This window comes from Cyprinodon tularosa, unplaced genomic scaffold (genome assembly GCF_016077235.1).
Source record: "Cyprinodon tularosa strain WSP-4 unplaced genomic scaffold, ASM1607723v1 ctg528, whole genome shotgun sequence".
Classification (NCBI taxonomy): domain Eukaryota; kingdom Metazoa; phylum Chordata; class Actinopteri; order Cyprinodontiformes; family Cyprinodontidae; genus Cyprinodon; species Cyprinodon tularosa.
In genome coordinates, this window is record NW_024039261.1 from 213,869 (window position 1) to 229,506 (window position 15,638).

General features: G+C 37.7%; 1 protein-coding gene across 1 annotated transcript in view; it reads left to right on the top strand.

Moving 5' to 3' along the window:
- The first annotated feature begins 952 nt into the window (after positions 1 to 952).
- Positions 953 to 15,638, top strand: part of adgb (androglobin) — a 42,900-nt gene continuing 28,214 nt past the window's right edge. The window contains exons 1-9 of the mRNA XM_038304191.1: positions 953 to 1,081; positions 1,271 to 1,412; positions 1,598 to 1,690; positions 3,227 to 3,298; positions 3,431 to 3,607; positions 10,554 to 10,693; positions 13,411 to 13,497; positions 13,800 to 13,972; positions 15,335 to 15,408. Of these exons, the coding sequence (XP_038160119.1) occupies positions 1,011 to 1,081; positions 1,271 to 1,412; positions 1,598 to 1,690; positions 3,227 to 3,298; positions 3,431 to 3,607; positions 10,554 to 10,693; positions 13,411 to 13,497; positions 13,800 to 13,972; positions 15,335 to 15,408 (1,029 nt within the window). The 5' untranslated portion in view covers positions 953 to 1,010. The remainder of the gene's footprint in view (positions 1,082 to 1,270; positions 1,413 to 1,597; positions 1,691 to 3,226; positions 3,299 to 3,430; positions 3,608 to 10,553; positions 10,694 to 13,410; positions 13,498 to 13,799; positions 13,973 to 15,334; positions 15,409 to 15,638) is intronic.

Consider the following 15,638-nt stretch of genomic DNA (forward strand, 5'->3'; position numbering starts at 1 on the left):
TAATCTCAGAATTCTGACTTTAATATCAGAATTCTGAGTGTAGAGGCAAGGATGCATTTTTTGTCTTGTCTCTAAGGTCAGGGTGCATGTGTTACAGGTATGTATGGGCATGTGTGGTGGAGCTGGGTGTTGGCATGTGTCTGGTGCAGAATGATTGTCTAATGAATATCAACTGAATCTGCTCTGCGGCTGTTTTGTTTGTTTGATTCAGAGAGAGGCTAAGGCAGTGGCAAATATTTCTGTTGACCGCAAGTTTAAAGTTAAATAAGTATGCAAGTCCACCTATTGTACAATGCTTCACAGAAAAAGGGTACAATAAACATCCCTAACTGCAGTAAAGCTTTACGTTTCCTCCTTGGAGTCAGTGTGTTGAACTGCTGCTGCGTGTAGACCTATTTGGGTTGGGCGATTTTGATTTCACACTCTCTGCCACTGACGGTGTGGTACTTCTTCTCCATAACCTTCTTAACAGAAGGCTCTTCTTTATATGCAATTAATTAGAATTCTCTCCTCTTCTCTGTCTTTGGATCTTGCGGGAGCTCTATCCACACATGCCCATACATACCTCTATCACATGCACCCTGACATTAAAGACAAGACAAAAAATGCGTGCTTGCCTCTACACTGACTTTAATCTCAGCATTCTGACTTTTTTCTCAGTACTCTGACTTTTATTTCAGAATTCTGACTTTTTTTTTTTTTTTTAAAGAACTCTGACTTTAATCTCAGAATTCTGACTTTAATCTCAGAACTCTGACTTTAATATCAGAATTTTCCCATATTAAACTGAAATCAAATGTAAAAATCAGTTAAGTTTTTTTTTTTTTTCCCCAGTGGCCCTAATCCTCTTCTGTAGTTTTAAGACTTCAAATCGGCTAAAATAATAGAACAGGAAACGCTCCTATTCTAGATCCCGCCCACCTTTGAGACAGGTTGCTTAGCAACTGCCAAACTTCAGCGAGGAAGCAGCGAGTTACTTTTCTTTTCTCTTTTATTTAATAATAAATACAATGTCTAAATCGCAATTAAGGAAAACGGAGCATTCGTCCAGCAAATCATTTTCAACTGACCGCCAGAATGAGTGAGTCTGAGTTAACCCTCGCAATTAACATGATGTTAATCGCAATTAACATGACATTTGCGAGGAGTTTTAACGCAAACGTTAAAGTGCAACCCTCACAATTAACGTTAATTGCGAGGGTTGCACTTTAACTTTTGCTTTGCACTTTAACGTTTGCGAGGAGATGAGTCGGATATCTCGGTGTTTCAGGGCCGTTAAGTCCTCCGACAGTCTCGGGGATGTCGGGAAAAGAGGATCTCATATCTGGCCAGAGTGGAATGATACCGAAGTCAGCAAGGAGTTGGACTCTAAAGGACTGGAGGACAGAAAGTCGAGCAAGAGTCGCATCCATGTAAGTAATGGGGTGGAGGGTAGTGGGTAGGGTTCCTGAGTTGTCTACAAAAGTAGGAATTTCATTTCCATATTTTTAATGTTGAAAAAGTTTGAACAAGTAATTGGTGGTTGAACTTTGGTATTGCTATTTTTAAGGATAAGAAAAGATTTTGATATACGCTGTGTAAAATGTCGCATTTTTAGTCATTTTTTGAAGATCCAGAGGGAAAGCTTCCTTTGCCCCCCCCTCTTAAGGTGCACACATGGAAACGTCCAGCAGAGTTCATCGTTAATAAGGTAACTTTGCCTCCTGTTGGAGAAATATTTCATTCTCTATATAAACTCCGTTTGTGTTTGGCTATTAATATATAATTGTATGCCTCAAATTACGTAAAGATGCAGTTTTCAAGCTTCTCAGCCTAATTTTTGTAGTTATTTTGCCTTAAAATATGATGACTATCCCTGCAACCCATAGGAATTATATATATATATATATATATATATATATATATATATATATATATATATATATATATATATATATATATATATATATATATATATATATATATATATAAAATCTCAAATGGGGTTTGAAAGAGACTTTAAGATCATAAATGTGTTCTCATAAGAACCATTTCCTTCTGCCTTCAGTTTTATTGTTGTGTTTCTATCACCCCAGTTTTTGGAAGCCTGTAGCATTTGTTCCCTTACAAAAATAAACAAATAAATAAATAATATATTTTCTGTGCCGCATGTAAAATTGACATATGGCAAACACATTTTCACATTTCATAGTGAAAACCCATGTGAAACCCACAAGTTACATCATGTGGATCACATAAAAAATCAGTACAAATGTAATTTTTTAAATGAAAAAAACAAAACAAAAAAAATAAGAGCAATATAAGTTGCATTTGTAGAAAAGCCCTGAGGTTGTGAGTTGTTCATTGAATTTAAGAGGGAGACAGTCTGAGGAAAAAACTGCCACTGTAGCAGTTACTTTTTGTTATTAGTGTTCTGTAGTGCCTCCCTGTCTGAACAGTCTCTTACTATGATAAGTCAGGTTTGCAGGGATAATAGCTCTGATTTTTGGCTCTTGTCTTGCATATAGTGTTGATGGACTGGGAGGTCAGTCCCTGTGATCCTTTCTGCAGATCTAATTGTTATTTGCAGTCTGGCTTTGTTCTGGTTTGTAAATGAAACAAACCATATTGTATTTAGCTCCATAGCTTCATATAAACTCTGATTAGCTTTTCTTTCTGCCTGGTCAAGAAAAGGATTCTGGCATCATACCATCACAACTAATCCTGTTCCCATATTATCACACCTGTGCATTGCATTCTAGTAGTTCCTCCAGAGGCAATTGTTAGTTTTGATGAGTGTAAAGACAGACATATCCCCCCCAGTTGTTCTTTTTATAGCTTTTTATGTAAGAATAAAAAATATGATTTATCCTTTTACTTCACAATTATCAACCGTTTGTGTAGATTTACTGCATTCATTCTAATACTGTACCTTAAAGGGGCATTGTCACAAGATTAAACAAACATCATCTTCTTCATGATAAAATAAGGTCCCATACACCGAATAAAAAAGTATTAAATTATCATTTCCTAAAATAAAATATTGATTTTTGGAATTTTAATTGAAAAGATAATAAAAGAAAAAAAAACTATCCGAGACATATTACAGGATTTTGCCCATGAACTGAACCTGCATACCTACCTTTGATTTTTGTCTTTAATGAAAGGGTATGTCAACTTCCAAGCACAGCTATAAATGGAACAATCTAAGCCTTTATAATCAGTACAATCTTTTTAATGGTTTCAGGATGTTACTGTGGTCGAAAATAAACAGGACTTTGATCTGGTGTCCCCCAACAATCATCTAATTGGTTGTGAGGTTAGTTTTTAAAATTTTACGTTATAACTACTTCTGTTTAGAACAATTTCAACTAACAAAAATAAAATTTTAGCCATGCTGATGGCCATGTATGACTATCTTATCTGCTGTTTATGTTCTGACTCTTTTAAGATGATGAGGTGGATCATCAGTGAGCTCCATATTGTTTGGATGCTCAATTCTGACTCAACTACACAAGAAGATAGCTGGAAACCATGGGAGCACATCTACTCGCTGTGTGACGTGGTGAAAGGTCATGTGCCACTTTATAACAGCTATGGAAAATATGTGATCAGACTTTACTGGATGGTAAGTCTGTCAAAAAAGCATGTAGACTTAGACAACTTAAGAATATCGTATTCATAAAGAACTTCCTGAGGTCAATGCTGATCAGCTGTTTATTGTTAACACTTGTTTCAATCAGAACTGTTGCTTTTATTTTTTTCTGCTTTAAATTCCTCTAGATTTATTCAATGAGAATAAAATAAAATTAAACAGAGGGCAGTTAGAGCTTAAGCCGATCAGTATCACTGTCGTGGACAACATATACACCTATAAGGCTTAACAATAGTTTATATCATTTTACAAGAGTTATAAAGTTAAATGGTTTTGGAATAAATTGAAGCTACCCTTCAAGTAATTGGTCTTCAAGTGAAGTGGTGGTTGCTATATCACTTTTCTTAGTTTTTTTGTTTTTTTTTGTTTTTTGCAGCAACGGTTTGGGTCAACAACAGAGAAAATGTGCAACACTATATAATTATTTATTGTAACACTGATTCTTGCTTTGACAAACAAGCATAACACAGTTGTAGGCATCACTTCCTGTGCCAACCATAGCATCCAAACAGATGGTTGTTGAGATGCTATTAGGCACCCAGCCCCCACTACTCCCTTTCATATTTCATTACAGCTCTTTTTGTTTAGTTTTCTGTGTCACTAACTGTCTTTTTTGTTTAATTTTTATTTTTGTGGAACTGTCGTTCACAAGAAAGGCTTATCTATTTTTATTTATTTATTTTTTTAGAATTCTCTTACATTTTTCACTCTCTGCCTTTATGTAAGATCCTGCATTGTATTTCATCCCTTCATGTGGGCAAATCAAGATCCTCTGTGGGGTAAAGAAATGGTTGGTGCAACAAGAAATAAAGGGAGAGTCGCCCTTTCCCACCTCTGCTCCATAGAGGTTTGCAATGCTTGTTAAACAACAGAAAATACAATGTTTTGAACAATAATTCAAGCAACACCGGATGTGCTTATTTTTTTCAAAAGCAGTGTAGAAATTCTGCTAGATGGTTAGCCGAAGTAACATTATTACTCATCACTACTATTAAGGCAGTAAATGCTACAAGAAGTTACAATGGTGCAAAGCATAAAACCCAAGATCTGCTTGTGAAGGAATCCTTTACAATGATTGGAGAATAATTACTGGTTCTCTTATGTGAGAAACAGTGTCACTTTTAGATTATTGATGATATAATCTCTGGCATTGCATTCTTTACAGTGTCAAAGAAAAAAGATTTAGTTGAGGTGAGTAATAATAGAGTAATAACACACAAAAAACATGTGACTTCAACACCAAGTGGCACTAGAGCAGTTAAAAAGTTGTCAATATTTTTTTAAGCTGTATTTCAACATTAATGTGTTTTTAATTATTTAAAAAATATATTCATGTTGTGTTAATTAGAAATAATACTAGCACATACCCCATAAAATAGATTACATGCTAATATCAACTAACATTTGTATTAATGTTGGGTCTTACAGCAATAAAAAACAAAAACTTTTATATCAAGCAACTTAATCTAGAAAATTTTAGAATACCTCAAACTGCTCCCTATGATGAATAAAGAAAAATAGGGGGAAAACGTTTTCTTTTGTTATTTTTATATAATGTTTTCATAATTCTATACATATATTACATTTTTTTAACAGTGTCCTGTCTGGCAATATGGCAATAAGAATAATTGTCTTGATGCCAAAAAGAGCCCAACGGATTTTACTTTCACAAGTGGAGCAGTATGGCTATCGCCATAGTGTTCTGCTTGATTTATGCATATACATTGTTTTATTATCATTTACAGGGAGTTTAACAGATTATATGGACACTCCACTGTAAGTAGAATGGGAAAGGAAAAACAGAAAAAAAGGAGAAAAGATGAAAGAAAGAGGAGATAAAAGGGAGATAATGATAAAACACCTTCAGTCTACTTCATCACCTGCAAAGAGATATAAAAAGAACAGCACAACCAATGGACATGCTACAACACATACAATAAAGTAACACCTAGATACTATCGCTGAAGTATAAATAGTATTATTTAATCTGACATGTATTCTGTGTTACCTGAAGATAAGAATATGGGCTTTTTGTATGGAAGTGAATCTCTTAGTACCTGGAACCAATCATCTGTAGTTGTTTGTGAGAGTGCACTGGTGCATATAAAGTTTATCCAAAGAAAAAAAATGCTCAATAGTGGTTATGAAGAGGCGCCCCCCCCCAGAGCACCGAGGCCAGCGCCGGGAGACCTAAAGCCCCAGAAGCCCGAAGGGACCCCCAGAGCAAAGGTGCCAAGGAGGGGCCAACCCAGGAAATTCGACCCCCACCAAGGGAGGAGGAGAGACTGCCCCGAGGAAGTCCCTCAGCCACCGCAATGCCTGAGCACCCAGGAGCCGCAGGGACGAGTCCGTGTGCTCCACCGGCAGCCAGCCACTCCGAAGTGAATCCAGCCATGGGCCCCAGGGATCTGAAGCCCCAGGGGCACCCCATCCCCCGGCGGGAGCCCTAGCCGGGCCTCGGCAGGCCAGGCCTTGCGGAGAGCCCGCCAGAAAGAAGCCATTAGCCACCCGGGCATCCAGCCCCAAACACCGAGCTCCACCAGTGCACCGGCGAGCCCAGGCGCTAGCCAGTGGTGGGAGAGCAAGACGGGGGAAATGGGCTCCGTGGGGGTAGCCAACCCCCCCAAACAATGCCCTACATAGATGTGTGTTGTGAAAATGTTGTACATGGAAGTGTCTAAAATGCTGAATAAAATTGGGGTGGGGGACGTCATCAGAAGGCGGGAACCTCCAGAAGCGACACCCTCCCCAAGAACCTACATGTGTGGCAGTGTGATGGAGCAGGCAGAGGGAGGAATCCAGAGATTGGGAGTAAAGGACTGGGGTTCTCACTGCACTCCCAAGGAGCCAGCTCCCCCGTTTACTCCAATAGGCACCCCCGTTCTACGAGAGCCCCTCCGGAGAGGGTGCCCCACCACTCGCACCACCATAGCCCGGGGGCCAGGGACAGACGGCGGGGCCCACAAGCCAGCCGGCCACCAGGGCCAACACTGCCACCTCCCCCCTATCCTGTCCATCCCAAAAAAAAAAAAAAATGGGGAGAGAACCCTGGCGACAGGGGAGACAGGGATCCAGACCTTCTAATATCCACATACCCCCCAGATGGAGCCGATCAAGGGAGCCCAGAGAGATCGGTCTGATGGAGATGCAGATACTGTCTCAAGATTAATATGATCCAACAAAAGAGCTCTGTACTGATTGATGCTGAGTTTTTCCTTACTTTTCCAATTCATGAGGATAGTTTTCTTTGCGATACATAATGCAGTGAAAGCCATGCAAACTGATTTTTTTTTTCCAGAGAGCTTCCCTCAAAGTAACCCAGCAAGCAAACTGAAGGGGAAGGTGAAATTTTACAACCAGGCACAGTGATAAGTCCTCATATACCTGTACCCAGAACCTCTTAACCGGCGTGCATAACCATAACGCGTGAAAATAATTATCAAGTTAATTGCCTGTGCACTGTGGACATTTTAGATTGTGCAAAACCCATCTTGAATAATCTTTGACCTGTATAGTGCACTCTTTGGAGGATTTTGTATTGTAATAATTGTAAATTGGGGTTTTAGTCATGTTAAAAGTTTTTAGACATATCTGAGCCCAGATGTTTTGTTCAAAACCGATTGATAGATCCTCCTTCCATTTCATCATAGGAAGAGATATTGTATCATCCAGTTTAGTCAGTGTCCTACCGGTAATTAATTTATACGGTAGTTTGGGGGGGTTTAACTCTAGGAACTTTGATATATTAGTTGGAATTTGTAAACCTCCACCAATATGCTTAAATTTGCTTCTAATTATAGATGTAATTTGTTCATATTCTAAGAATTTATTGTTGTTAATGCCATATTGCAAATTTAATCTAGAAAGTGTGATAAACTCCGTTCCTTCAAATAAATGATCTAGATATGTAATACCTTTATTCTTCCAGTATGGAAAGTTTATCCTATTATTGTTTAGTACAATGTCAGGGTTATTCCAGATGGGTGTACGACTACATGGGATAAGGGATGACTTCGTCATTTTAAGAAATTCCCACCATTCTGTCAGGGAAGAGCTGATGTTAATATTTTTAAAACAGGAATGCCGCTTGATATTAGAGCTAATAAACGGCAAATCTGAAGTTGTGATATTACAGCATATTTCCTGTTCTGTGTCTATCCAGGGCTCATCTAAAGGACTATAGATATATTGTCTATTTGCTAAGTAATAGTTTTGGGAGTTAGGTTAATCTAGTCCCCCTCTGTCTTTAGTTCTCTGTAGTGTCTTCAAGCTGATACGAGGGGGTTTATCCTTCCAAAGAAATTTAGAGATGGAGGAATCTAGAGATTTAAAACCAGTTGGGTCATGGTTTATTGGGGACCATTTAAAATAATTAGTTAATTCTAGGTAAGATTATCATTTTAATTGAGCCTACCCTACCCATAAGGGAGATCGGAAGCGATTTCCATCTTTCTAGCTCCTCTTCTATCTTTTTTTAAAGAGGAATGTAGTTGAGTTTTGGTAACTCAGCTTATTTAGATGACACAGTAATTCCTAAATATTTGATATTTCCTGATTGCAATTGTAGAACTGAGGGATTCTGTAGAGAGCAATTAATTGGTAGTATTATAGATTTAGACCAATTTATAGAGTATTCTGAGACTTCTGAGAAAGATTCTAGAAATCTAATCACTTCAGAGAGTCAATTGTTTGAGTGCTGGAGGTAAAGTAATACATCATCTGCATAAAGACTAATTTTATGCTCTATTTTCATGCCTTTTATACCTTTAACCACATTAATTTGTCTTGTAGCAGCTAGAGGCTCAATAAAAATCGCAAAAAGTGAGGGGGAGAGCGGGCATCCCTGCCTGGTGTCCCTCAGGAGACAAAAGCTGGAAGATGTTTGATTATTTGTCCTGACACAGGCTGTTGGGAAGCTGTTTAAGATTTTTAACCAATTTATAAAGGAATTGCCAAAACCAAATTTATGTAGAGTAGTAAATAGAAATTTTCAGTTTGCTCTATCAAATACTTTTTTGAATCTAAAGACAATATGTAGGATTTTATATTTTTGCTGTAGTAATACTCTATTAAATTAGGAAGTCTACGTGTGTTTTTGGCTGACTGCCTTCCTTTAATGAAACCAGTTTGATCAAGGTAGATTATGAGAGGAGTGACTTTATCTAATCGTTTTGCTAAAGCTTTACAGATTATTTTAATATCCACATTAATTAAGGATATGTGACGATAGCTGGTAGGAAACATAGGATCTTTGCCTGGCTTAAGCAGGAGACTAATGTCGGCAGAATTCATATACACTATATTGCCAAAAGTATTTGCTCACCTGCCTTGACTCACATATGAGCTTAAGTGACATCCCGTTCCTAATCCATAGGGTTCAATATGACGTCGGTCCACCCTTTGCAGCTAGAACAGCTTCAACTCTTCTGGGAAGGCTGTCCACAAGGTTTAGGAGTGTGTTTATGGGAATTTTTGACCATTCTTCCAGAAGCGCATTTGTGAGGTCGCACACTGATGTTGGACGAGAAGGCCTGGCTCTCAGTCTCCGCTCTAATTCATCCCAAAGGTGTTCTATCGGGTTGAGGTCAGGACTCTGTGCAGGCCAGTCAAGTTCATCCACACCAGACTCTGTCATCCATGTCTTTATGGACCTTGCTTTGTGCACTGGTGCACAGTCATGTTGGAAGAGGAAGGGGCCAGCTCCAAACTGTTCCCACAAAGTTGGGAGCATGGAATTGTCCAAAATGTCTTGGTATGCTGAAGCATTCAGAGTTCCTTTCACTGGAACTAAGGGGCCAAGCCCAGCTCCTGAAAAACAACCTCACACCATAATCCCCCCTCCACCAAACTTTACACTTGGCACAATGCAGTCAGACAAGTACCGTTCTCCTGGCAACCGCCAAACCCAGACCCGTCCATCAGATTGCCAGATGGAGAAGCGCGATTCGTCACTCCAGAGAACGCGTCTCCACTGCTCTAGAGTCCAGTGGCGGCGTGCTTTACACCACCGCATCCGACGCTTTGCATTGCACTTGGTGATGTATGGCTTGGATGCAGCTGCTCGACCATGGAAACCCATTCCATGAAGCTCTCTGCGCACTGTTCTTGAGCTAATCTGAAGGCCACATGAAGTTTGGAGGTCTGTAGTGATTGACTCTGCAGAAAGTTGGCGACCTCTTCGCACTATGCGCGTCAGCATCCGCTGACCCCGCTCCGTCAGTTTACGTGGCCTACCTCTTCGTGGCTGAGTTGCTGTCGTTCCCAAACACTTCCATTTTCTTATAATACAGCTGACAGTTGACTGTGGAATATTTAGGAGCGAGGAAATTTCACGACTGGATTTGTTGCACAGGTGGCATCCTATCACAGTTCCACGCTGGAATTCACTGAGCTCCTGAGAGCGACCCATTCTTTCACAAATGTTTGTAAAAACAGTCTGCATGCCTAGGTGCTTGAATTTATACACCTGTGGCCATGGAAGTGATTGGAACACCTGATTCCAATAATTTGGATGGGTGAGCAAATACTTTTGGCAATATAGTGTATAAATTCCCATATATTACATTTAAAACAGAACCCATAAAGCAATGCTTCATATATTGTTATGTAAAGAACATAATTTTCAAAGATTATGTATGGGAGCTTAAGAAACTTGTGATGCTCTGGACCCACATGTTACATTTTACAACCTCGAAAAGAAAAGGATAATTTATTTTTAAGAAGTTTGTAAACAAATTTTAAGAAAATCAATGATCATTTTACCAGAGTTTGTAATCTGCCTTTTTTTCCTAAAAATATACTTTGTGTTTCTTTGTGCTTTTTTAATACAAGCCATTAACTTGTATCAGTATTGATTTTAACTCCTCTCTAAGAGTCATGGCTCCTTCTGTTTCCTCTCCTCCTTCCTTTCTACAATTAGGGATCCTGGAGAAAGATAACTGTGGATGATTCCATGCCATTCGATGAGGAAAATAATCTGCTTCTTCCTGCCTCCACTTGTCAGTCAGAGCTGTGGCCAATGCTGCTGGCTAAAGCTCTAATTAAAGTGGCCTTCACAAAGTGAGTTGCTGTGTTTTCCAACATCATTGCTGCAAATATCTTAAGCAATTCCATGAAAAATCTTAGTAAAACTGAATAAATGGAGATTATTCCATAAAGATTAGGTTGGAGCCTGAATTATAACAGTGTTGGATTAGTGCTGTCAATTGATAAAAAATTTTTAATCGCGATTAATCGCATCAATGCCTAAGTTAACTCGCGATTAATCGCATTTTAATCACACATTTTTTTTCTGATTGAAAATAATTTAAATACTCTCGATGACATACAAAAAATACATACAGGCTAGGTTTGTGCCAATGTTCTTTTTTTAAATGAAAACAGGTCACAGACACTGATTTATGCCATAGAAACATATGGCAAGAAGATGGGGAGGCATGTAGCAAAAAATAACAAATATGTAGCCAAAATAAAGGCCCTGAAAACAGGCTGATGTAAAACACAGTCTTTACAGTTAATACAGTCTTTTGAACAAAGACAAGCATTTTACCCTACTGCTATAAAATGAAGTAGAGTTAACATTAGATGTCAATTAACCAAGGTAATAATGAACAATTTTCAATCAATACATCAAAATCAATAGACCGACATCACTAGATGGAGGAAGTCTATGCTCTAGAAAGTTACTTTTCAGCCTCTTAACAAAAATGAGAACACACACACACCCACACACACACACACACACACACACACACACACACAACCACACACACACACACAACCACACACACAACCACACACGATAGTGACCTGTGGCATACACAGACAGCAAGAGTGCCGTAGCAGATTCCATTTCACCTCAGTAATCTGTTTTCTCAGCGTATTTCAGGTTGCTACTAGTTACCAGACACTCAACTTGTTTGTTGGTGGTGGGGCTTAAAGAAAAGGCACTAGCGCTACCCAGTGTATGAGCGTCTTTTTTCCTTGAGGAAATCCGCTCTCGAAGCCTATGGAAAATGCATAGACTGGGGGAAAATAGCCCCGCCTTCCCGCAGGCTGCAGCGGGATGTACTTGGAAAATTGTACCATAAAACCACATAGCGTTAATCTCACGTTAAAAAAATTATCGCCATTAAAATGGCCTCGCGTTAACGCGATAATAACGCGATAATTTTGACAGCACTAATATATATATATATATATATATGTACTGCTAAAAAAATAAATAAAGGTAAAACTCAAATAAAACATCCTAGATCTGAATGACTTGCACATTCTAAATGAATACTTTGTTCTTTACAAAGTTGAATGTGCTGACAACAAAAAGCCCTATTCACTTAAAATGGAATACAGAGAAAATAATCTTAACAAAGGTAGTGCTCAAGAGATTTTTAGGTGGCTTTAATTTAGTCCTATAAGGACTGTTAATCATCCTCACTTACCTCCAGCACAGAGCCACCTCCCCGATACTGCCCAGCATCTGAGCTCTTTGCATGGGTAGATTTATAAGGAAGTCCCACTGACTCTTTTTTTCAATACTTTTGGGGCTTTTCCAAAAATTAATGTTCTTCTTCATGTGATTCAAAAGCTGTTCATAGAAAACAATTTAGCATTAGTCTGTAATGTTAAATTTCACCTGGCTGTTATTGTGTATGCAGACAGCGAGACCTTGACAGGAAATGCTATGGGTTGGAAGGTGTAACAGCAGGTCCAAAGTGAAGGGTCTGGGAGGCTGGTGATTTACTTAACATTAAACAATCATTCCAGCCACTAATTAAGTTAAATATGCCCTCTTTTATATTTATTCACAGCTCAGGAATGACATGTGAATGAAATATTTTTATATCACAAGTGCACTTTTTATATCTATTTATAATAACTTTATATCAGAAGCGTCTGCTTGGATGCGATGTCATCATAAATAAAAATGTTAAAAACAAATCAGCACAAACGACAGTTTTACCTGCATAAATCAATTAGCACTGAAAAAGTGGGTAGCACTGCTGTCTTGCAGCAAGAAAGTTCCGGGTTCTATTCCTAGCCTAGGGTCTTTCTGCATGGTTGTATGTTCTCCCTGAGCATGCGTGGGTCTCTGCAGGTTTTCCGGCTTCCTCCTACAGTCCAAAAACCTGACTGTCAGGTTAATTGGCTTCTCTAAATGCTCCTTAGGTGTGAGTGTGTGCGTGAATGGTTGTATGTCCTGTTTGTCTCTGTGTTGTCCTGCAATACTCCACATCTTGCTCATAGACAGTGGGAGATAGATACCAGCACCCCTCCCACCCCAGCCGGGATAAGTATGATGGAAAATGGATGGATGGAATGGATCTCTGAAACAACAGTAGCAGACATTCATTTTATTACTTTTAATTTTTACAAATGACCATTTGAAATGCATAAACCTGCACTAATGAAGCATTAACTTTTCAGTTTTATACATAACCCTAGTCATAACACCAAATGTCAAAACATCACACAAAAAATGTATCAAATCTATCAAAAAATTAAGACTTATCAATGTTTAACTAAAGTGTTTAACCCAAGTCATACTATTAAAAGGAAACTATTGAAAAGGTGTATGATAACTTATGGGAAATATATATAAAAGCTTATATAATGTTTAAAGTTAATATGTCATACATTTGTCTTTCATTTATCAAATGGAGATCTCACTTAATCCCAACTAACCGAAAAAAGAAAAAAAAAAGTTCCAACTGTATGTTGCTTTTAATGGACTTACTATATTTTACATGATTTTAATGACTTTCTATGCCCCCCAGCCCTACTTTCCAGGATGGAGAAGAAATGGGTGAATTTTCCTTTATCCATGCCCTCACTGGCTGGACACCTGTAATAAGCCCTATAATGTAAGATTTTTGTTGATTGCAAATTCATTATAAATAATCCTCTTTGGTTTTGGAGTAGCTTATCTGCAGACCCAGCTATGTTAAGTCAGCGGCTAACTGTTAGCCACTAACCAGTGGTAGGATTTTTTGTTCTAACTTTATTTATCACAATTCTAGTTGAACTGCATCAATCAGTATAAAGATAAAAACATACAAAAAAAAACATACATTTTAGATAACTGCATAGAATATTTTCAATTTCACATTAATCCTTTTCACAAAGTGATTTGTCTAAAATAAATTCTGTCGTCCTTCCCTCTCAGGCCAGGGCACTCGAAAAAAATATGGGATTTCCTTCAAGACACCATTCCTAAATTTAAACACGAGGATGAGAGTTTGGCAGCGATGAAGACTGACATTGAAGATCCAGCTGGAGGGACAGTTTTCCATCTAAATGACAATAAGAGTCTGCTGCTGGAGACAGATAACAGCAAAGGTCCAGATTGTTCCATAATTAGACCCACACAGTGCTGTCACAGCATCATACATTTTGTGCCTTTGCTCCTTTACATTAGTTAGTCAATCAAGCATCTAATTATACACACGCTAGTCTTTGCTATTTTTTTGCTTGAGATCTTCTCCTTTAGGGTCTATAGAAACATAGCTTAATTATTTTTCTGTTATTGTTCACTTTAATATATTAAAGTTGTACAATATTTGTTGTGAACAATACAACTCCCGAAGGTCAAAGTATTTTTCTGCAATTGTAGATTTAATTACCAAATCATGTTGGGTCTTTTTTTTATGCTTTTTTTTTGTTTCAGTGTCCAGCATCGCTTTTTTTCATGAGTTAATGTATTATGGAGTGCAGGGAGGGTTAATGTATGCAAGTATTTTTGATCATAAATAAACCAGCAGAGGAAGCAGTAGTAGGTTGAATAGTCTGGTCCTCCGGGGCAAAAGAGCCTCCCATCTCAAGGGTGGTTATTTTTCCCATTCAGAAAGAAATACAAAATCCTGAGAAATACTGTATGTATCCGAATGAATCTGAAGGTAATCTATAAAGACTTTATGATATATTTGCTTTGTCCAAACTACTTGGTCGATTGTGAAATAGAACTCAGAAAATTGGATGAAAACATACAGCACTTTTTTGTATGGTGTGTTACCTTGCAATTTTCAGCTGACAAGTGGTATAAACCTGTTTATTTCTGTGATGTTTAGCTACTGACTGCTTTTTTGTCTCCTGTCTTCCCACTCATTTTTAAATACCATAACCAAAGTTTTTAGAAAAATAACCAGACAGCTTCTTGCAAATCCTGTGTTCAATACATGGTGAACTTTAATTAGTACTTCTACACGTCTCAGTTACAAAAAAAACTTTTATACATTTAACTATTGATAATGTAAAACCCCCTAAAACATTTTATCTCCACTTTCAATTTATTAGATTATTTTTGTTTAACTATTAGATGCAGTTCCAAAAAAATGTAAAGAGGCCTGTGTTTTTTTAACCATGAAAAAAATATGAAAAGGTTAATAGAGTTAAATACCTTTGTAGAGTGCTAAGGGACTTTGACTTTTTAATATTAACTTAATATTGAAGATTAATGGTGTTGTGCTGTTTAATCAAATATAAAAAAAAGCCCTTCTTTGTAAGTGCCACTGATGTGCACTGCTATATTAAGATCCCCAAAAAAATCAGATAGAATAATTTCAGAATTTTAATTTTGGATGTGCCTTTATAATAAGTTTAATATATTTCTTGTTGTCTATTCCATCTTCCCTTTTGTAGTTAAATCTCTAGATGCACTAAGCTAGGTTGTAGTTTATCTTTTTTTCTCTGTATTTTTTACAGATGCCCTAAAAGTGGCAGTTTGTGCCAGCTTCTATCCTTTTCAACAGCAAAACAGTTTTGGGCGTCTTCAAACGGTATTTATTTCTCCCGTGTTCTTTTCTTTCTCACCACGTAGGCTTTTGTTTTTATTTTCTTTTTTTTCCTAACCGAGAATTGGTTGGAAAAAAACTAAATAGATGAATCTATATGAATTAATTGTTATTCATATTTCATTTTTAGTCTAATTAGAATGCATAAGGATTAATTTACAAATGTATACATTATGAATTGCATCTTGTTATGGTTTATTTTTCTTCCAGGGCTT